This window comes from Diabrotica undecimpunctata, chromosome 7 (genome assembly GCF_040954645.1).
Source record: "Diabrotica undecimpunctata isolate CICGRU chromosome 7, icDiaUnde3, whole genome shotgun sequence".
In the NCBI taxonomy this organism is placed as follows: Eukaryota; Metazoa; Arthropoda; class Insecta; order Coleoptera; family Chrysomelidae; genus Diabrotica; species Diabrotica undecimpunctata.
The window spans coordinates 130,266,853-130,290,923 of NC_092809.1; the positions used below are offsets into that span (position 1 = coordinate 130,266,853).

General features: G+C 32.5%; 1 protein-coding gene across 1 annotated transcript; it reads right to left on the reverse strand.

Moving 5' to 3' along the window:
• Positions 1-7,629: 7,629 nt before the first annotated feature.
• On the reverse strand, positions 7,630-21,614 carry LOC140446979 (SET domain-containing protein SmydA-8-like). Its single transcript, XM_072539574.1, has 8 exons — positions 21,464-21,614; positions 18,685-18,802; positions 16,629-16,842; positions 13,386-13,724; positions 11,927-12,153; positions 11,496-11,618; positions 8,335-8,559; positions 7,630-7,923 (listed from the first exon to the last, which is right to left on the reverse strand). Exons 1-8 carry the CDS (start codon positions 21,473-21,475, stop codon positions 7,679-7,681), a joined length of 1,503 nt encoding a protein of 500 aa, XP_072395675.1. The 5' UTR covers positions 21,476-21,614; the 3' UTR covers positions 7,630-7,678.
• Between the last annotated feature and the right edge of the window lie 2,457 nt (positions 21,615-24,071).

The window sequence follows — 24,071 nt, forward strand, 5'->3', positions numbered from 1 at the left end:
TTTTGCCAACCTATCATTGTCAACTACATAAATCCAATAGAGTTAATATGGGCTCAAGTAAAAGGTGAAGTGGCCAGACAAAACATAACTTTTAAATTGAAGGATGTCATACTACTTCTAATAAATTTCATAAAGAACATAACGAAAGATAACTGGTCAAATGCCGTAAACAACGTAAATAAAAAGAGGAAGAAAGATTGTGGACTGTTGATACTAACATTGAAGAACTTTGTCAATTTGTAATCATTCCAATCGGGTCGGACAACGAATCTGTCAGAGAAGAACAGAAGAGATGAAAGTCCATAATTTATAAGTACCTAAATCAGTAAGTTTTTAATTTATGCATATTATATATTATAATATCACGACGTATTCGCTTTAACATATAAATCTGTCATTATTAAATAATACTTATAACATAACATAAATTTATACACCAGAATAGAATTTACCATTAACGAAAAGCAAATCATATTAAAGTACACAATACAACAATACAAATATTTTAATAGATATACAAAATATAAAACAACATTTTTTTTACCTAGTTTACATTCTAAAGATAGGTTCGTTAGGAATTGATCACAAAAAGCCGTAATTTCAGATGCCCAACCTTCAAAATATTCGTTTAAAGAAATAGTGCAATGAATCACCACATACTTGGATTTCATTAGTTGACAATAAAACAAATAGAAAGCATTATATACGATATTAGACAGTCATTGGTCAAGTAAGTAACCAACCACCTTCAGTAAATTGACTCATTTATATTAAATAGGTAAATCATTTAATGAACTTGAGGTGACGCCTACATAAATACATAAATCAGTTCAGTAGGCATTATTATAAGTAATATTACCAAATATTATCAGTAATATATCAGATATTACTTAGTGGTGCTTTGGACGTTAATAACTAGTCACAAAATTAGACCAACGAGAAAATTTTTCTATTAAAAATCTTAATAGTAATGTTTGTTGAGTTCTCCTCAATGGTATTCCTTAATTGTTTTAATCGGTTTAACGTAACAGTTAACACGCATATTACTCTTCTGTTAAACCTAACATATTTGGTAAAAAACTTAAGCAATACGTTTGGGGAGCTCCAGGAAATGACAAAAAAGGAGAGTTATGGAATCAGTGTATCTCACAAATGGACTTCGTGGTCTTAACCCTTAAGTGGTCGCTAGAATGTTTTTTACACAACTTACTTAGTAGGCCAGACCTATGCCAGACAAAAATAAAAAGGTACATAAGTTAACACTCTACATCTCTTAAATACATATAGTATATTTGAAGAATAAGCTGGAGTAAATTCTCAGAAAAAAAAACTAAATTGTTAAGCATATTTTAGTACGTGTGCTTTTCGTACAACGTCAATATTTTAGCTTATTTTACGTTGGGTTTGACTATTTAGATAGAAATTTTTCCATGTCACATGGACTATCGTAAAATTTAAATACCTGCTATTGTTAGAACTGTGTAGGCTAGGGTTTTTTCAGCTGGTCACAGACGTACTTTAAGGGTATTACATTATTTGTTTCGGTTTGTTAGATATTTAAACCATTTTCAAAGCATATTATATTTATATAAATCTGTTTATTTTAGTAACGTTATTTATGGTTATTTTTGTCGTTATGATAATGACCCATTAAATAACAAGAAATAAAGAAACTCTTAAAATACACAGGTATTTAGTTAATGGTCTTTTGATAGATTAGATAGAAAAAGTCGATTAGCGAAAGATGGTTTCTGATAAATGTGAACGCTATCTTAAATAGTATAAATTTCGATTTTGTTTGGAAAACCAATGATTAATAAAATGGTTAATGGTCTTTAAATAGTCATTCATTAATATCAGAAAATTTTTGTTTAGTCGATTATAAGCGAGTGAAGAGATCTGACACAGTTGTTTTTTGCAAGAGTGAATAGTGAGTTTATAGAATATGGAATTAACGTGTGATTATACACCAGTTAAAAAATTAAAGTTGAATCATTTATCACTTAACGAAAAGGGTGTTATCCTTAACGTCTACAATTATTTTAAGCAACACAATCCTTCCAATACTGTTGATAGTATAGTTGAAATTTCGTCTAAAGTAATGGGATATTCAAAATCAACTGTATATAACATTTTAAAAGAGGAAAAATCAGCTGGTATAACGCCACCCAAACCGAGACCAGGAAGACCAAAATTGTCGAAAGTGAATGTGGATGAATTCTTCAAAAATGCAATTCGTAGAATGGTCCACTCATTTTTTTTTAACAAACAAATACCAACTTTAGATAAAGTTTTACAAGCCATTACCGACGATCCCGATTTACCCACAATAAGTAGAGACCAACTTTGGAAAGTTTTGCATGAGTTAAACTTTAAGTATGAAAAAGTGGGCAGACAGTCAATGCTTATCGATTCCGAAGAAATTGTGTGTTGGAGACGAGACTACCTCAGAAAAATAAAAAAAATGAGGACAGAAAATAAGAACATTTATTATTTAGATGAAACGTGGGTTAATGAAGGTCATACTGTAGGGAGAGTTTGGAAAGACAAAACTATAAAAACATGTCGACAAGCATTTCTGGAAGGATATTCACCTGGTTTCAAGGAACCAACAGGTAAAGGTCGACGATTAATTGTTACCCATATAGGTAGTATGAATGGATTTCTTAAGGAGGGTTTACTTTTGTTTGAATCAAAAAAGACCTGTGATTATCACGAAGAGATGAACGGAGACGTGTTTGAAGAATATTTCGAACAGATGATTGAATTCATACCTAAAAATTCAGTTATTGTGATGGACAATGCAAGTTACCACTCTAGATTAGTTGAACGTTTACCAACTACTCAATGGAGGAAAGATGAAATTGCAATGTGGTTAACTTCTAAGAATTTAATCTTTGACGATACAATGACAAAAGCAGAATTATTAGAGCTTGCTAAAATTAATAAACAAAATTATAAAAAATATGTCATTGAGGAAATAGCCAAAAAACGAGGAATTGAAATACTTCGCCTACCACCGTATCATTGCGAGCTAAATCCGATTGAATTAGTATGGGCCGAAGTTAAAAGTAATGTTGCTCGAAATAATACAACTTTTAAATTGTCAGATGTTACTATTCTTTTTCATAAATCAATATCCGAAGTAACGACTGAACATTGGCAAAAATGTATTAATCACGTTATGGATATTGAGAAAAATATGTGGAAGCTTGATCATATAATAGATAGCAGTATAGAACCTATAATAATTCATCCCGGATCGGATAACACTTCGTCTGAAACAGAATATGAGGAAGCTTAACTTTAAACTGTAGCTCAGAAGTTTATTTTACATTTGAACTAATTGCCGACAACTTCATTGTTTATTTTTTATTTATTTTTTATTGCTAATATAATTTTCATTCTTATTTCCAATATTATTAGTATTAAGAATATTATTATTTATTAATAGGAATATATAAAAATTTACAGTTTTTCTGTATGTATTTTACGTTTCAGTATAATTTATTGTATTTTATTATTTTATATTAACTGTATGTTTCACAAATAATAGAATTTTTATTCTTTTTATGTATATCTTTTTATTTTAAACCAGTATTGGATTGGATTACTTTGTTCTAAATATCCAAATAAATTTAAGGCAAACTTTTCTTTTAAGATTACGTTTTAGTTAGAAGATGTGCACGCCTATGTATTTCGAGGTGCGAAGATTAGTATTCTGAGAATTTACTCCAGCTTATTCTTCAAATATACTATAGGAATAAATAAACACATATTTTATGTAAAAAATATAATAAAGTATAAAATACAAAAACAAAAAAAGGAATCTTAGATGAACATAAAAAGATACAAAAAGAAAATTCATTTTTAAGGACTTTCTGTTTGATTTTCATTCTAAGCAAATGTGTGTGGTGATCACATGCTCTTTACATGCTTGTTTACTGCATCTTTGACACTTTATTGTGGTTGCTCTTTTTTTTTTGACCACACTGGGTACACCTTCTTCTTGTTTTTTTTTTCGGGTAGTTTTGGAGTCTCAGTCTCGGAACTTTTATATGGAGCTAAGTAACTTTTGATGCCAACAGATAGGTTGGTGATACTTGCCCTGTGTTCCAAATGGGGTGTCATTCGAGAAACCGCTAAATTTTTTAGGAAGTGTCTGTGACTTAGCGCCCTATCGCAATAAGTGGTGTTAAATAAAATATTGGAATTTATTCCTGCAATATTCATAAGCTGATAAAATTCGACCAATGGCCACCGTCCAGTTCGTCTTTGGACAGTGTAATTGCTGCATATTTGATCGACTATATCGACCCTTTAGTTTCATTGTAGAATAGTACTATGTCTGGTTTGCCTAACTTCTCATCTACAGAATTATTAGCGTGCTGTGTAGAAAGTAATATGACAACCTTATTCCTTTTTCCACTGTAGGATACAAGGGTGGTTTCTTTCTGAAATGCAAAAATTGAGGAGTGTTTAGGTCGAGTTTAGCTTTGGTCGTAATTCCAGTGGGATTTCTTTTTTAGTTTTTTTTTTCAAAGTAACAACCAATTATCTGTGGTTAAGTTTCTTTTAAAATTTTTGAAGGGCTCGACCAATCTGAGTTCAATATTCAGTAAATTTCTAAATTTGAGACATAAAACATCTTTGAATCACACAATGCAAATTTTTTATCCCATATATGTTGGGCTTGTGAGGCAAATATTGTACAAAACTACAACGACCACGGTATGGAACTAACATTTATTTCGTCAACTGTAATAAGTTCACCTGGGCAGAAATTTTTCCGACAGTTGTCTGTAAATTTGTCTATAATTTCTAGCACTGAAGCTAATTTATCTGTCTGCTTCCGTTCCTCACGACTTGTTTTGTCGTTGAACCTAAGTGCTCCAAGGAGGAACAGAAAACGTTTATATCCCATACACACCGGAAAAATTTGGATTCCTGTGCCATCAGCTGCTCACATCTCTTTAATATCAGTATGGCTTAACTTTTTTACACCAGCAAGGAAGAGAATTCCAAGAAGTACAAGGATTTCTTTGGCGTTGTTAATTTTGCATCTCTGTCCCTTGTGTGCCCTCCTTGAATTGTTGTAATGAAATGTTTGTGTACGATGTTACACTTTCTATCATTTCTTTGATAAAAAATTGAAAAACTGCACTTAGCTCGTCTTTAACACTTTCTGCATCGACTAGAGGTCGCTGAAAAATTTTCACAACATTTTTTGAGGAAGTTTTAGCAAATTTACTTACAATAGCATGTCTATTCCACACCATATTTCCTTCGCGACTTATAAACGTAGGTACTTTTTCTCCTTCTGCTTTCATTTGATGATCACATACTCTTTGAAATAATTCTTTATCGCCTTCCTGCTCTAAAGTGGAATCATGGTCACTGTATTCAATATATTCATCGGACGCATCGGGATTAATACCACACATGTCTTCATCATCAGATTCTTCCATTATTTTTCTGGCTAGATTTCCCATGACTGTATGGTACGTTAGACCTAAAATAAATAATTACTGCATAATAAACTATACTTTTGCTTAATTATTTGCTCCGACAACCAAAAAATTATTTTTACTTACATAGTCGCTTGGCATACTTTATGCAACACTTAGTAACACGCATCAAAAATGACGTCAATTCTAGTACTAAATTTGTAGTGAGGAAGATTTACACTAAACTAACGTAGAGGACACAGGAGCGGCCTTGCCTGTTTAACATCTGGATGTAAAGTTATGACGTTTTAAATAAGAATGACGTACTTTTTACGCCTTGGCGACCACTTAAGGGTTAAATAATAATAAATCAACATTTATGCACATTGACATCACAATGACGAGCCAGCATATAGCAAGGAAAATTGCAGAATGGGACGTGCTATGTAAAAAATGTAAAAACTAAGAAATTTTCGCAATCCACAAATATATAAAATATAAAAGAAATATAAAAACAAATAAAACAATGGATGTAATTAGAGGATGAGTAAATTGCGTGGAGGACTAAAAAAGGATAGAACAGTTCCAGGAAGAAGATATGGAAACAATAGGGAACTTGCGAAATACATTAAAACTAGTAGTGAGGAAAAACGGAATTTGGTAAAAGGCACGGAAGACAATATACTTTGTAATACTGGTGTGAACAAGAAATACCTTAAGAAACAAATGCATAAAAACAAGCAAAGCACAAATATGTCAAAATCAAGAAGCAAACACTTCAGTACACTTCACAGTTTAGTACACTTCACAGTTCCATATGCGGTTTCAGTCTGGGAGGAGGTATTAAAGAAAAAAAAGGACATAAAAATGATGATAATGTCGCAAGCGTAACCCCTATTAAGGGTGGTAAGCGCATATAGGACAACCTTAACAATTAATGTACAAGTGATAGCAGGAGTTGTACCAATCCATTTAATGGTAAAAGAGAGTATAAGAGAAGGATAAATATACAAAGAAGATCAGGGAGAAAAGTAGTAAAAATAGGATGGAGCAGTGGCAGAGAGAGTAATCCGAGGAAGGGACTCAGGTAAATTGGACGAGGAAGCTCATCCCCAACATACAGCTTTGGATCAACAGCATATTTAGGCATACCAATTTTTATTTCACATAAAATTTGTCGGATCATGGATCCTTTAGAACCTATACCTATAAAATTAAAAAGACACTTAAACGAACGATGCGAAATATGTGGGGTGGAGGATGTCGCAGAACATTGCGTTTTTGCACGCAATCAATTCAGTCAGGAAATGCAAAATCTGGTAAAAATAGAAAGGATCACACCAGAAAACATAATAAAGGAAGCCTAACAAAAAATATTTCAACACAACGGCAAAGAATATTGCAGAAATTATAAAATAGAAAGTAGGATATGAAAGGATGTTACAAAATTTAGTATTCTTTGAACAAAAAATATTAAACAAGTTGGAGAATAAAATTCAGATGGATACTATTTATATTGACTTGATGATAACATCCTATTAGAAAAATTAAATACCTTTGTCTTCAGTTATGAATCCTTACAATAGTTTAGTAGCTTTTTAAGAAATCGCACACAACAAGTGGGAATAGGATGTTTTAATTCAGATATAATTCATATGAGGAATATAATCAGGAAGGAGTACTCTAAGGAGCTCACTGTTCACCTTTGTTATTTAATATGTTTGTGAACGATATATCAGAATGTTTTAGAAATTTGCTGATGTTTGCAGACGATTTAAAATTATTTAAATCCGTAGATTCAAATGATGATACATGTTATTCCAAGCTAACTCCATTACAATTTTTCTGCATAAAAAGGGTGACAACATGAACCTAGAGAATTACAAGCCAATTTCTCTACTCAACCATTTATACAAACTGTACACCAGAATAATAACCAATCGATTGGAAGCAAAATTTGAGCTATATCAGCCAAGAGAACAGGCTGGTTTTCGCCCCAACTACGGTACAAATGACCACCTACAGTTCATAAAAGTCTTGATTGAAAAATCCATTGAATACAATAGATCTCTAGTTCTAACATTTAGAGATTTCCATAAAGCGTTTGATACTATCGAACTGGATAGTCAAAATAGATACTACGGAAAAAGGTGGATGGGAAAAACTCTTAAGTAAAAATAAGTTAAATAAGTAACTTTATTAATTAAATTCCAAAAGAAAGGTTAACAATTTTAGGCAGTTTCAACTAGCATATCAAAGTTTTCATTAAGTTGTTCATACGCTTGATTTGCTATTAAGTAAAGTTGGCCTTCAGGAAGACTAGGTGGTTCCTGCTTCAGGATCTGAACCGCTTGCCCTAAATTGTCAACGGATTGTCTCAACTCTTGTTTGAATTTATCTTTCGTAATGACATTGTTTTGATACTGGTGTCTCGCTATAATCATTTGTGGACCGTGTAACTCATAGAGAATGATACCTACAAAAAATTTAGATCAGTAAATCAGTAAATTTTTTCAGGTCAAACTTCTGATTTTAATTTTCTTAAAAATTTGTGCCAAAGTTATATCCAGAATAGATTGTGATGATTTGAAGTACTATTAAAAACAAGAGCGTGCCGGATTATTGGAATGTTTTTATTACTGGATTGTATACAAAAATTCATAATAAATATAATAAAGCATTCCATAAAGGGAACAGGTACAACGCATGTATTTCTGCTCATGTTCTTTACGTGTTTTTATAACTTTAATAGCTTATTACGCATGTGCAGTGATTTCAAGGTTATATTCTGACGCGTCGAAGCGCATACTTGGTGTGTTAAGAGGCGCGGGTGGAGATTGCCGGATTAGTCAGATTCTACTATAATTATGTTATAAGTTAAGCTTACCTCTTATTCTCGATTTTCCTGGTTCTATTACATCGAGAACATCTAAAAGTTGCTGGCAAAGCTCGCATTTGCGCTCTAATATTAAATCTGGCAAATCGCTTAAAGTATATCCTTCAGCTTTTCCATATAATTGAACTAATCCACTTCTTAGTATTGTCATATACGAATTTTTAGGATGCAATACAGATTTGTACTTTTTATATAAAGTTTCTCTTTGTTGAAGTCCTAAAACCACAAACATGAGAATAGTAATAAATTTTCGTAAGAATTCAGATTTTTGTAAGACAATATCGAAGGCAAAAAAACTAAGAGACATCGAATTATCTAGTTGTTGAAGAATATTAGTATCTGGGCATTTATTTAGAGTAGGTGACAACCTAGTAAATGTGAACCAATGTGATTTCCAACATACACAAAGGATAAAATAAACTGCTCTGTTAGGTTTTAAAGTTGGTATCTATCTATCTAAAAAGCCTAAATTCTCCACTGCTTAACCTAGGCATCCCTAAGTTTTTGCAACTACTCTCTATTTTGTGACCTTTTTATCCAGTTCTTCTTCTTAGTATCGTCTTATTCTCCTTATGATGTCGATCTATCTGTAAGGTGGCCCGCCTCTACTTCAGTATGCTGCGTGTCTCGAACGCCATTCCACTATCTTTCTTGTTCAACGCTCATACGTCATTCTATCAATATGTCCGTCCCAATTCCGTTTTGGACGCAAAATAGGCCCAACAGGTCTCGCACTCCCTTGATCATTTGATTTCGAAGTCGGTTTTTTTGACGTATTCCCAACCCTGGTCGGTCCATCTTTCTCTTTAGCATTGCATTTTGTGTATATTCTTTTTTGACATACAGGAAGTACACATTGATTAAACATTTCCTTTTCAGACAAATGTTAGTATCCGACTTACATAGTTATACCCATATACTTTTATTTTTAACACGATGCTGAAATATCTAGGAGAAACAGTGGACAAGCGGCATACATGGAATGCCCATCTAGAAAAAATAGACAACGAAGGGAAGCTTTCCTTTGGACATGTCGAAGGACAAACGGGAAATCATGGCATAAATACAACTCAAACAGACGTACTGACTATTTATGACTGTAGTCAGACCTTCGATTAAGTAGGGAGAAGCGGAATAAGCTTCAACGACAAGTATGCTTAATTATAACAGGAGCGATGTCGACGAGCCCAAGTGGAGATGATACTCGACCTTTCTCCATTACGATTTTCCATTCCATTTCTCCAGGCAAAGGTAGAATCACATAGAAGGCGGATAAGACGCCAAGAAGTATGGAGAAGGATATCGCGTTTCTGTCGTCTTTCCAGGAAGGGACAAATAAAATTGTTAAATCTATTGTTTTTATGTTTTAAATTTTATCAAGAATAATACCGATTTATAACACGGTTTTCTTAATTTAGAGTTTCAAAAAGTTAGAAAATAAGCCAGCAAATAACAAGCTAACGAATATAGCTGCAGCACATAAAACACGAACATGTTCTGGTAGATACCAAGAGGGGAAATAACTGCTTAGACGTAAAAAACCTAAGGGAAGCGGATAGAGACATAGATTATTTTCTGGTAAAAACGAAGATAAGAACAAGAATAGCGTCTCAAAAATCCACAAGACTACGCTCAGAACATTATGGAATACCGAAGTTCTGAGGGTTAATGAGATTAGCAGAAATTTTAAAAGGTTATACAGATAGCGCTAAAACAGACAGGGGATTATAAAAACAAAGACTCTGGTTGGATGAATGCCTAGATAGTTTACGTCAACCTTTTGAAGTAAAAGATGTACATCGATGTTAACTTGTGGACATATACCTCTTCTTAGAGTAAATGTAATATGTATAGGTTTTGAGGGATGTACTTTAATTCTTCAGAGTTTAAACCGTTCATTAGTTTTGTTTAGATGTAGTTGCAGTATCTCTGATGCTATTGCTGGATTACTATGAGATGATAGGAAAGTAGTATCATCTGCAAATATTGCAAGTGTTAGGTTACTGTTTGTTGGTAAGTCAACCGTATATCAGGTACATGATCAGTCCGAGCACACTACCCAGATACATCAGATAGGATGTTTTGTGTAGGCTTCGCTATACCTTAGTAGATATTTTCTTTATGTAAGGTATAATTAAGCAGTTTGAAGTAAGTGTAAGGTAGGTTTTTCTTAAACTTGTACAGAAGTCCTGTGTGCCACACCTTGCTAAAAGCTTAGGGCGTATCTAAAATGGCTGCAGTATAGTATTGCCTGTTTTCGAGACTAGTTCTTATTGTTGTGTATAATCTGTGAACTGATTCTATTGTAGCGTGTTGGTTACGAAATCAGAATTAATGAGGTATAAGACCCTTTTTGTCCAATATTGGTTTGACTTTTCTTAACAAAGTCTTAAGTTTTTCAAAAATCTTAGAAATGACTGGGAGCAGACCAATCGGTCGGTATGAGTTGACGTATTTTGGATCTTTATCAGCTTTTTGAATGAGTATAATCTGTGTCACTTTCCATTGCAAAGGGAAGTAGTGCAGGATTAACATAGCACTGAAGATAATTATGATTATTTGGTAGCAATCATGGGTTAGTTCTTGAAGGACCTTATCCATAATGAGGTCGTATTCCGGAGCCTTATTGGGTAGGATCTCATTCTTTATTCCCTGTTTTACTTCTTTAATGTTAAATTAGGAGATTGGTAGTTTCATTTGGTACGGAGCGTCGAGAAAAGACTTCTTGTTTTAAAGGCACTACTCTGGCAAATGAACTAAATACTTTCGAAAGATGTTCTGCGAATGTCTCTTTATCTGTTATTGCCCATTTACCTTTGGCATCTTTTAAAGTACAGCGTCTTGTGGCCGTATTTTTTATATATATAGTTTTTTTTTCTTCTTTTAACAGATTTTAAAGTCTTCTGCTAATTCTATTTGCTTTGTCAGTAGGTGCGTGTGTGTTTTGCCACTTTCTCCTTAGTTTTTTTTCTTCAATTAAGTTTTTTGCAGTCAGAGAACAAGAGCAGGAGACCTTAAAGTTATGGGTGTGAAGAATTGGATGGATATTGCTCAAGACAGAAACAAATGGAGGCATGTTGTCAAGTGGGCTAAAATCACGAAGGCAAACGCCACGAAGTAAGTTAACATAAAATATATCATAGTCTACTTACCTTCTGGGCCAAATATGTATTCCACATTATCTAAATCTGCTTGGATAGTTGCAAAAACCTTTCTTACTGCTACTGCACTTGTTTTAAATTCACAGTGAGTGCATTTCCATTCACATTTGTCATCTAAAAAGAAATGGTAATAATTATTTTATTAATTAAAGTTTTTTATATTTTGTTATGAAACCGATCAATTTTATATTTTTAATAAGGCTGTCAGTCATGTTGGAGCTTACAAATAAATAAAAATCTCTTGAAACAATTTATTAAATAGCTTCCTACTATAAAGAATGCTAATTTTGTTGGATAAAAGGTTTATATCAATGAATAATATTGCTTTCTTCAAATATTACGTAGCTGATGTGAAGACCCAATTACTGTGAACTCTTTAGCACAGAAAAACAAAAAGAAAAGTTGTATGAAAAAAAACTTACCTAATGGATCAGTTGACATGATTATTCCATTATCGCATTTCTGACATTTAAGTGTGCTACAATGAGTACCCAACTCTGATTTATCGGAACACCTCTCACAAGTACACTCAAAGAATTTGTTTTCTCTTAAAAACTCTCTTCGAACCAACGTGGGCCACAAGGAATAAGTGTAACTACTATGTAATTCTTTTCCTGAAGCTACATCCACTGCTGCTCTCACTGTGACACTAGAATCACAAGAATTATGTTGCAAAATAAAACAAAGACAAAGATTTATAGAAAATGAAAATTAAAAATGAAAAGTACATAACAAATAAGCTAAAATAAATATTTCAGAATTATATAAAAAAACTAGAAACAGTACAAGATAATTTATACGAAATATGCAAACCCTTTTCAAGGAAAATTGAAAGATGTATATAGTTGAGTGGAGCATAATCACTTATATGATCACACACTGAGTAAAGCTTCTTCTTTTCAGTCGTTAAGCTTAATATGATCATAACTTGACTTTTCGATGTCTTTATGTTTGTTTCCTCCTACCTTTTCTTCTATTGCAAAAGTTTTAAAAGCGTTTCTTAGAAAGTGTTCAAAAATAGCATAATATTGTGTCTTGCGGTAGAACTTTTTGCATTCACAGGTTATTTTAATTTAATCCTGGCTTAATCCCATATAAATATAATATTTAGATTGGACATGCCACAAGAAAGTAGTTTCAGAACCTTGCAAAAGTAATGGTAATTTACTATTTTTATTGGAAATCAGCCACAATTAAAGGTTAAACTACGATTATTGACGTTTCAATTTCCACTTCGGAAATCGTTCTCAGAATACAAACATTAGTAAATTAAACAAATTTTGTTTTTTAAAATCCCGGAGGTTAAAATCCAAGCTCCAAAGATCTGCATTCTTTAAAATGAAATAGCTTTAGTCTATCTTTTGACTAACACAACACTTTTACTAGATATTAGGTATCGAATCGTGAAAAATGTACAAACGTTCTATTCTTTTATATGGGAGAGATACATGGACAATCAATCAGAAGTGCTTCTATATGTCGAAGCTTAGAAGACTCCTAAAAATACCATGGACAAACCATGCCACTAACGAGGTAGTATTGAATAAAATTAGCCATGACAGAGAACTTCTTAACATTATCAAGAAGCGTACAAACAGTTATCTAGGAAATGTGTACAGGGAAAGACATTATAAGCTCTTAAAGTTGTTGATGGAGGAGAAAATTAAAGCAAGCAGAGGCCCTGGTAGGAGAAGATGTTCATGGTTAAAAAAATATCAACGAGTTAAGAAGAATGGACGTCAAAAATTGAATCCCTAACTTTGGGATAAAGATCATAGTACAAGTTCCCACTACAGGATCACTACATTCATAACGTAGTTAATCATTACATACATACTTACATACTACATACTACATTATATACATACTCACTTAACTTACCTGAAATCATCAACAGCTCCAGTTCCTTTACCGTCAACAGCATGATGAATGTTTGATACACAATTGTGCGACATTATTGCCAGTTTAGGAAACAGACACCTTACAGCATTGCCTTCAGGTGTTCTAGCTTCAAATGCGTTTATATCTAAAATTCCACATACTGTATGTATCAATTCTTCGGAAAACCTATCCAGTTTACACACTGTTCGGAGATATTCAACTACATTGTGTTGATTAAATTCCCAAATTGGCTTCTGTTTTCTTATATCATTATGAGGTTCCATATATTGGATCTCCTCTTCCCATCGTTTTGGATCTTTGTCCTTGGACAAGAGAACCCTAAAAGTTTTATCTCCTTATATTTAGTAACATAATATAAAGTAAAAAGAAAACACTAAGGATTAAGTAAGCGTGTAAGAAGTGTAATTCTTGCAGAATCTAGCTAAATTATTTTAACTTATAGTGGGTCATTAACTTAACCAACTCTCATTGAAGTCACGAACTCAGTAATTACCAAGCTAACAAAAGTTACTAAGATCAAAAAACTAATATCATACCATATTCTTATATTATATTGTCTATATACAATTACTTCAAGTGAATACCATAGGTAGTTTAACTACTAGGAAGATAAACAGAACATTTTAAGGAAAAGCTTAAGGAAGATAGGAGGGGTGCGAACCCAAATTTTCCATTAGAACAAGCAGACAGCAGAGAAAAGGGTCCACCAACAATACCTGAGATTAGAGCAGCAGTAAACAAATTAAAGAACAATAAATCATCGGGATGGGATCAAATAGGATCGAGCTACTAGGAGGAGACGTATTTCTAAAATAATATAAAATATGACCTGATAACAAAGATATGGTTGAATAAACAGTTATCATCGGAGTGTTACGTCTGATAACAACGTTGCGAAAGAAGTGAAGAGGCAAACATTCATTACCAAAAAATGTTACTATGGCTTAATCAGTCAATCAAGATCAGATACCGACGCAACAAAAACAAAATGCCAAATATACAAAACCTTAATAAGACATGTACTCACATATGGTTCAGAAACCAGGACACTGAGTAAAAGTGAGAAAAGATTATTAGCCACCTGTGAAGGAAAAATCTTGCAACACATATAAAAAGAAATAAAGGAAAATGGAATTTGTCTAAGAAGATACAACTTTGAACTATGCAAAATATACCAGGATCCGGATATTGTTCAATAAAATGGGATGGCTGCGTTTAATGGGACATGTGGAAAAAATGGAAGAAGGAGAATATCAAACAAAATAAGCAAACAAGTGTCGGTAGAAAAAATACCAAGTGGACGACCGAAGCTCAGATACACAGAACAAATAGAAAATTAAAAAAAGAGGTTAATCTTCGTAAATGGGTATATTTTATAAAAACCCTTAAAAGGAGTACATTAAAAACACGAACGTTTTCGGAACAACAGTTCCATCATCAGGTTAAAAATACAGGTTACCATGCCTAAACCACCAAAATATTAGGGTAAAAACCCTTTAAAATATATAGTTACCAAAGATTGTACATGATGTTAATAATATTATATGATGTTTAATATTTTAATTAAATTTATAACAACTTTAAAAAAAAAGAATCCTGGAACAGGCCAAGACCCAAAAGGGTTTATCAGGGTAATTTGATACCAAAAACCTCATTAAGAACAAAGATTATAGTTGAAAAAGATTAAAACACAAGTCGAATTTTTTTTGTTTTTCGATTTATTTTTCTGCATTTTTTGTTTACTACTATGATATCGCAAGACAAGAAGATGTATCATTAGTTAGGTCAAAGTCGTTTAAGCAGTGGCGGCTGGTGTGGTAAAATTTTGGGTAGGCCAAGCCAGCAAATTACATATAGTTATGTGTAATCAGTGACGGATCCAGAGGCAGGGGTCACGGAATCATGACCCCCCCCCCTAACAAATTGTTCTCTAACTGATTTCTCTGTTCATTGTAACTTCTGCATTGTATCTAATTTTTGCCATTTTTCATTTAGCAAATTGCGAACAGAAAACGCCCTCTTCGGTACATCCTTAAAGGACAGGAAATTACTTAAATGGTCCTTGGAACTGGAATGTTTTTTTAAGGAGGCAGACATATTTTTAAAACAAAGTATCCCTCACAAGTCCATACACATTTCTTATTAGAAAATAACAAACATGCTCAACAATATAATCTGTTTTTCGTAATACTTCCAGACAAACATTTGTAGACATCATACCAAGAGCAATTAAAAGTACGCACCTTTTTCCCATTTTTTTGGTCAATACTCAATGTTAGAGTAGGCCTTTCATTCATAATAATTTTTTTTCTATCAATTTCAGTTCTACTAGATAATGGCGATTCCAATAGTGAAACAACAATGTCCAAACACTCACTATCAACATTACTATTACTGCAACCTGGTAAAGCGTCATAAAAACTCATTTTTATGTATCATTTATAAAACAATCTCACATATGTAAGTTGCATACAATCAGGCGATATAGAAATCATGCAAATGTGATTTTTTTTCTTCCAATTTTACGAATTTTTTTAAATTTATTTGGGCAACCGTGCACTTGTTTGCAATTGTGTTGTTTGGTTAAAAATATGTTACAATTATAGATTATGTTACATATTTTTTTATCATAATTTAAAAGAAAATTTATATTACAATTCGATAATTACATTACAAGTGACAACGTTGGTCGACGTAGGCCCGATCGTCTGGTGCCTAAACAGCAAGCATAAACACGACAATATAAATCGTTGTCCGGCAAGCTGCTTAACTTCAAACGCTTTTTGTACGGGGATCTTATGTGAGCTTGGTCGGCCAGTTCCGATCGGGCCTATTAATGATATTTAAAATGCCTGAATACGATTCGATGCTTTCTGTGGTAATAAAATATAATAACATACTTGTTTTAACAGACGCTAATGTATTGAGTGATTTAGTACATTTAAACGTTATGTACATGCATTAACATAATTTTTGAATATATGTTTATCAATTTTAAAGCTCTTAAAATTATTGGGTAGGCCCGGCCTATCCTGCCTACCCCCAAAAGCCGCCACTGCGTTTAAGTGAGGTCTTTTCTACTGACTTAGATGACATAAAACACACTACTGTGCTTTACTTGCCGTCTTTTTAAAATGTACTATTTTGACTTAATGATTTGGTAAAAACGGGTAAAAGTATAAATAATAGAAAGAAGCAGTATAAAGAAAAGAGATAACTTACCTTAATGGTGTAATACATTCATACTGAAGGCAGGTTTCAGATGGGTCATCCACCAGTTGAAATTTCACTTTAGCTTTAGAAAATACTTCACATTCAAAATCTTTATGTACTGGTTTATTTTCACATTCCGGTGAACACACCGGCCAGGAACATTTGGAACATAAATTTTGGCTTTCTAAATAGGTGTAGCATCCCAAACAAATGCATGGACTGTCTATGAAATAAATTAGAATGTTGATAATCCATTAAGTAATGAAGATAAAATCAGTACAATTTTCTTATACCCAAATAAATATATTCAAGATTACAAATTATTTCGAAAAGAAACCCAAATTCTTACAAAGAGAGACAACTGTATTAACATTGTAACAAAAATCTTACTATATAATACATAAGTTAACGAATGGGAAAACTGATAAAGTATAATAATTAGACTAAAGTATTAAAGGGTAATAGTTATTAGTAACATATATGAAAATAAAAAAGTGAAAAATATGCAAATAAAGCACATAATGTCAACAACATTGAAAATTGTGGATAATATTTGAAAAATATCCTTTATCTCCAACTGTCGTTAAAGTCATTCATTATAGTTCTCATTTGCGGTAGTAAACTAACTGTATTTTATTAAAGGAATAACTTTATCTGCCGCAAATATTACATATTAAAAATATTGTATAAAATTAAAGTTATTATAATTTAAATTCATGTCAAAAAGTGAAACTTGTGCAATAAAAAGATTACACAAAATATGACTAGTTGTTAATGTTTTTATGGTTGACGATAAAATTTTGTATTCACTGCGTCAGTAAAAACTCTTTATCGAACTCGTCTGTTACCTGCCTCACTCGCTTCGCTCGCTCTGCCCGTAATGTCAGACTCGTTAGATACAGGGCCAATTGTTCGAACGCTAATCAAAACTTGATTGTAATCAAATATTTAATTAAAATCAAATACGTCACAGCAGCTGTCAAAATTATTAAAAATTGCTTATTATTATTATTGATTTGTAAATAAAAACATGAAATTAACATCAGAAAGAGTTTAATTATGTTTTATTTCAAATTAAAGCGCAAAATAATAAAATTGAATAAAATAAATCAGTCAACATAAGCTCAAAATGTGACGTATTTGATTTTAATTAAATATTTGATTACAATCAAGTTTTGATTAGCGTTCGAACAATCGGCTTTGATCTTTATTTTGTTTTCCCTAGAGCAACGTTGATAGCCCAAAATGAAGATAGCCTTCACAGACTAATTCACAGATTGAATACAAGGGTAAAAGAATGCCGATAACTGACAACTAAGGAAACTAAAACAATAGTTATCAGTAAAGAACCACTAAGATGTAAACTAAAAGTCGACGGAGTTAGCATTGAACAAGTAATGGAAATAAAGTACCTAGGGGTTGCACTGTTCAGCTATGGAGACGTTGAAAAAGAAGTAAGAGATCTAACACAAGAACAAATAAATTAGCAGACTGTCTTAATTACACCATATCGCGTAACCGACACATTAACTGTGAGATGAAATGAAGAATCTATAAGGCCAGTATGAGACCAATATTCACGTATGCATCGAAAACAATATCCGACAAAGACAAAACACAGAGATTGTTAAAAACAGCAACAATGAGAATACTCAGAAGAATTACAGGAAACACACTGAGAAACCAAATGAGTGATATATTGGAACAAAATGTAATGTACAGTGTATAAACGAGTTTCACTAAATAGAAAAAAAGAATTTAACAATCAGTCAGTAGAATGGCGGAAATAGGAGTCGTTAAAATATCAAGGAACAATCTTCGATAGAGGTTACAACTCGTCAATGAACAAGTAAACTTGCATATATAAAGGAAGAGAAAAAACTCAAGGAACTTTATTACCACACCTTGTACTTAGTCGTGAACTACGTATTACATCGATAAAATACTAACTAAAAATTAACAATGTTCAGCCAGTGCCTCTATAGGACTAAAATTCCTAAAAAATTAAAGATACTCATTTTTAAAAATACATGTCATACATTTCACTCGGTTATTTATAAAATACCTGATTTGGGACCGTAGGCAAAAGGCTTTTCCGAGAAAATGACATCTCCTGCCTTTAAATTTTTTTTGGCTACTGCGTACCTTCCAACTTTTTCATTTTTCCTAATTTCAAATAAATCCTGTAAATAAATTATTAGAATATAAGTAAATGAACTAGCAAACGAATAAATATATCGACAGCAACATTAGTCTTTATTATATAATTAACTAGTTAATTGTTTTAGTTTTATTTGCTTTTTACAATATATTTGTGGCAAATCCAGAGATAGAAAACCAGAGAAGTATTGTTAAGCGCTATTTTAGTGACGTCCTGTCGTCGCAAGTTATTTCTTGCTGTGGAAAATCTACTCGTTAAATTAAAAGATTTGTTATGTTTTACATGTATGGCTTTATTTTCTTAATTTATACCTGTATTATACAGCGTCAGCAAGGCTTGTTTTTGGATCGGACTTACGAATACACAAATAAATACAATGAAATTGAGGCAGAAGAACAAGCCGGATTTAGAGCGGGACAATAAAAAATTACCCATTTGTATAAACTGATACAAATAATAAAAAAATAAGCATGTAATCAGGAAATACTTATATTATACGTCAACTTAAAAAACGCATACAATGGCGTCTCTTTTGTAAACTCTGGTAAACTCTACAGCTCTCGAATATCAATATAAAATGAATAAAAGTAGTAAAATCACTGTACAAATCACAAATTAAACTAGGACAAAACTTAATACCAGAATTTGATGTAACAAAAGGTCTAAAACAAGCGTGTTTTGTCTGTCACCAACATTGTCGAAAATATATTTGGCAGGAACACTAGCTACTTGGAAAAAGAAATGCCAAAACATAGGCATAACTTATTGTAGCACAGAATATATACAATATAGAATACATAACCCGCAAGATACTAACGTAACGAATACAAGTTTCCAGTTTTCCTAGCATTTGTAGACTACGAAAAAGCTTTCGATACCATAGAACACACGGCCGTAATAAACGCAATGCAAAATTGTAGAATAGACAGCAGATATATTAACTTAATAAAATAAACTATGAACCAAGCTACAGCTACATACTACCTAAATGAAAATGAACACACGAACCCTGTACCATTAAACAGGGGAGTCAAACAGGGAGATACTTTATCACCCAAACTGTTCACCTTAGTTTTGGAGGACGTTTTTAAAAACCTAAATTGGAAATATAAGGGAATAAACATCAATGGCCGCTACCTCAGTAATCTACGATTTGCAGATGACATAATCCTGATAGCTACTGACCTACAAGAAATGCAAACCATGCTTTTAGAACTACATACCGAATCTTCTAAAATAGGACTGAAAATGAATTTAAACAAAACAAAAGTCATGCACTCCGAAGACACCGTGACAATAATAAGTTCTATAACAAGTTATAGAAAAAGTTGAAGAATATATATACTTAGGACAAAAAATAATACTAAATAGGGAAATTCAAACTGAAGAAATAAAAAGAAGAAGAAAGTTAGCTTGGGCAGCATTCGGTAAACTGAGCTATATACTCAGAAATCAACACATTCAATTACATCTTAGATCTAAAGTTTTTGATGCATGCATTATTCCGATATTAACTTATGCGGCACAAACATGGACAATCACAAAAAAGAATATGAATATACTTAGAGTCACTCAACACGCGATGGAAAGAGCAATGCTAGGTATATCACTTAAGAACAAGAAAACAAACACATGGATAAGACAAAAAAACCAAAGTCACCGATGTGGTGCAAAAATCATTAAAGTTTAAATGGGAATACGCTGGACATGTAGCTAGGAGCGATCTAAACAAATGGCACAGATCAATTTTAACCTGGAGACCATACCAACACAAAAGACCCAGAGGCAGACCTCCTATGAGATGGACAGATCATCTGAAAAGGACTGCCGGGAAAAATTGGCTACAAGTAGCGTACGATAAAAAATAATGGAAAGGAAGACTTGAAGAGGCTTATGTTCAGATGTGGACGTGAATGGCTAGACGAAGAAGAACGCGCAAGATAATAGAGAAATATAAAATTTGGTAGGTAAAACAGGTTGAAGGGACGCAACAAGATTTAGAACTCTCAAACAGTCATAATATAAAACACAGATCTGTCCAAACGCCTTCGGATAAATATAACAAAAAATGCAACACTCGAAGAAGCAATATTAGCCAGAACTATGAAAGAAATAAAAGCAATATCAATGTTAAATGAAGTCTTATGGCCTTATAAGCAAATTTACAATAATACAGTAAAGAGTATATCTAACTGCGAAGTATGACCCTTAAAAGAACGGACAGAACAGAGACTAAGAGCCACAAAGATATCCATTGGTGAAATCAAGACGAGAAAGGGTCAGAAATAAAAAAAAGTGAGACAAATTAGACATCGTAGACACAATACGAGTAAAACAACTAATATGGGACGTACACGAACAAAGAATGCCCAATCACAGAATTCCAAAGGAAGTAAAGGAAGAAGAAAACGAGGAAAGTCATTAAAAAGTTGGAGAGAAGGCGTTGACAAACAGGAAATAGAGAATTGCCTAATAGATGACATTTGGAAAAACAGAGAGGAATGGAGATTAGAAATCGCAAGAAGTCGGCGCACATTTTAAATGTATATATACAAACTTAATTTGATAGAAATATAAACTTCAAAAAATCAGAGCTAGTTAATTATTTTATTTACATCTTGTATTTTTGTATACAAATAAATTAAATACGTGGGCATGAAATAATTATAATAAAGTCACTTACCTCCTGTGCCATTCTAGAATTATTATTCAGCTGCTAAAAGATGACAGCGTAGTAAAAATATTGGACCACAATCGTCTACAGTTTTCTAATCACTGAGAACAATCTTGGCTTAAAGTCAAATTTATATCCACCAATTTATATTTAGGACCTAGTTTTCGCACATTGGAAGCAGGAACGTCAATCGAGAAATTTCTCGCATCGTCCTAGGTTTTTCTATCGTAAGTGTATTTACTAATACAACACAAAACAAGTATTACTTAAATTTATTTTTTAAATGACTTTATATTTATAGGATCTAATAATAAATATAAACTTGTTTGTGTTACGAAAGTTCAAGAAAAGGGATCTATGATTTTAAAAAAATACTTCACGTAAGCGATTGATTGATTTTAAAATAACGGGCGTAGGAAATTTCGACACTAAGCAGGTAGCGACTAAAATTTAATGGCAATTTTCGACACCAGCCCCAATTCCCGTTTTTATCTTACAGGTATATTCGACACCAAATAAATATAGCTGCGACATAAATAAAATACCATAATTAATTAATTATGGTATTTTATTAGGAATGATAAGATACAGCTTTTATAAAATCTAACCTACGTATTTGTTGGGATCGTAGTTTATCCATCATTTTCTCCAAAAATGCCAATTTAGCCTTAACAGTAGTATCTTTGATTTTTGCTGGTATATGTAAACTATTTATTTTGACATAAGTGTCTACTTGAAATTCTTTTAACTTTTCAATAAAAATAAAAATAGAAGGATGTGTTGAATAAAAAGAAGAATTAAATCTCGAATGAAAGGATTCACAGGCATTTGTGGTCCTCGCAATAGACGGATTCTGATTAGAGCATATGCGTGGTGGAAATACAGCGCTATCGAAAATGTAATTTTCCAGTAAATAATCTGCATATATATCAAGTGTTGCGTTTATAGGTTTATACATATGACATTACATCATAAAGAAAGCATTCTTCAACTTCTGCTGGATTTAAATAAGTTAAACCAAACGTATGCCTTAACCATTTTCCAATTTCTGAATTTGTATCCTTATATTCTTGTACCAAACCCAAAGATTGAATTTTTTTTAAACCAGTTTTGGTGTAAGTGAAAACGGCATCCACTAATTTTTGCATTGGGCCATATATACAATAAAGCACAGTGAATTGCTTTTTCAAAGTCCACAAATATTTCAGTTGGCTCTAATGATAATTGAAATGTTTCAAAAATTTTAGACCTTAATAAAGAAAATAAATTTTTGTATGTCATTGACAATTTGTCCTTTAACAAACAGTATGCTAAAGGAATATAATGTCCATTTTCCAAGCCATGTATAGTAAATAATTGTAGAAAATATTTGGTACTGTATGAAAATGTACCATCCATATACAAAGTTTTTAATTTACACAACAAACGAATATTTGTCTCGCATGAAAATACAATTACATTTAATTCAGGATGATTTAAAAACAAAAAACTTTCATTGCGAAAGGAACATAATGTCCATTTTCCAAGCCATGTATAGTAAATAATTGTAGAAAATATTTGGTACTGTATGAAAATGTACCATCCATATACAAAGTTTTTAATTTACACAACAAACGAATATTTGTCTCGCATGAAAATACAATTACATTTAATTCAGGATGATTTAAAAACAAAAAACTTTCATTGCGAAAGGAACATAATGTCCATTTTCCAAGCCATGTATAGTAAATAATTGTAGAAAATATTTGGTACTGTATGAAAATGTACCATCCATATACAAAGTTTTTAATTTACACAACAAACGAATATTTGTCTCGCATGAAAATACAATTACATTTAATTCAGGATGATTTAAAAACAAAAAACTTTCATTGCGACAGGTTTTAGGAGAATAATTACTAACCGCGTTATGGACTTCTGATATGCTTCTTGGTAACGGACCCGGTAACAGTTTACGACGACAGTTGTAAATGTTCTTTCTTATGCTAGCTATGTCAGGAACCGTCAGCAAATTGGCATCACACTCAGCAACAGCAGTTCTTGTAATTTTGGCAGGCTTTTCCGATATGTCCTCTTGGGCTTTTCTTTTACATGCATTGGTTACCATCTTTACTTCAAGCTTTTTTGGATCGGCTTCATGATTATATACCAAATCACTTCTTGTGATGGTGAGGTCCTCACAGCCTATTGTAAACACTTTTGCGGAATACTTAGTGTTTCTTTGGATGCAGCGCCAAAATATCTCGCCGCTTTTTAACACTTTCTGTCTCGAGAACGAATGATGCTTTACCACTAATAAATCTCTACCACGGGAACTTTTTATCAAACTCATTTTTTAAATATCCGTATACGTGCACAAGTCAACGTCAAACAAGAAATAAATTACAACTGAAATAATTTAGTCACAAGTACACAAGTGCCACGCCCCGCCGTGACAATAAATATTGGGAAAACCAGCTTGTCCTGCTTGGGTGCAAATGTCCATCGCCGCTAATTACCTACCTACCTGCTTTACGCAGCGGTGTCGAAATTTCCTATAATAAAATTTGACCCTTCGATTACCCCAGGTACAAAGACAATTTGGTGTCGAAAGTTCGCCCGCCGAAAATAACTTATA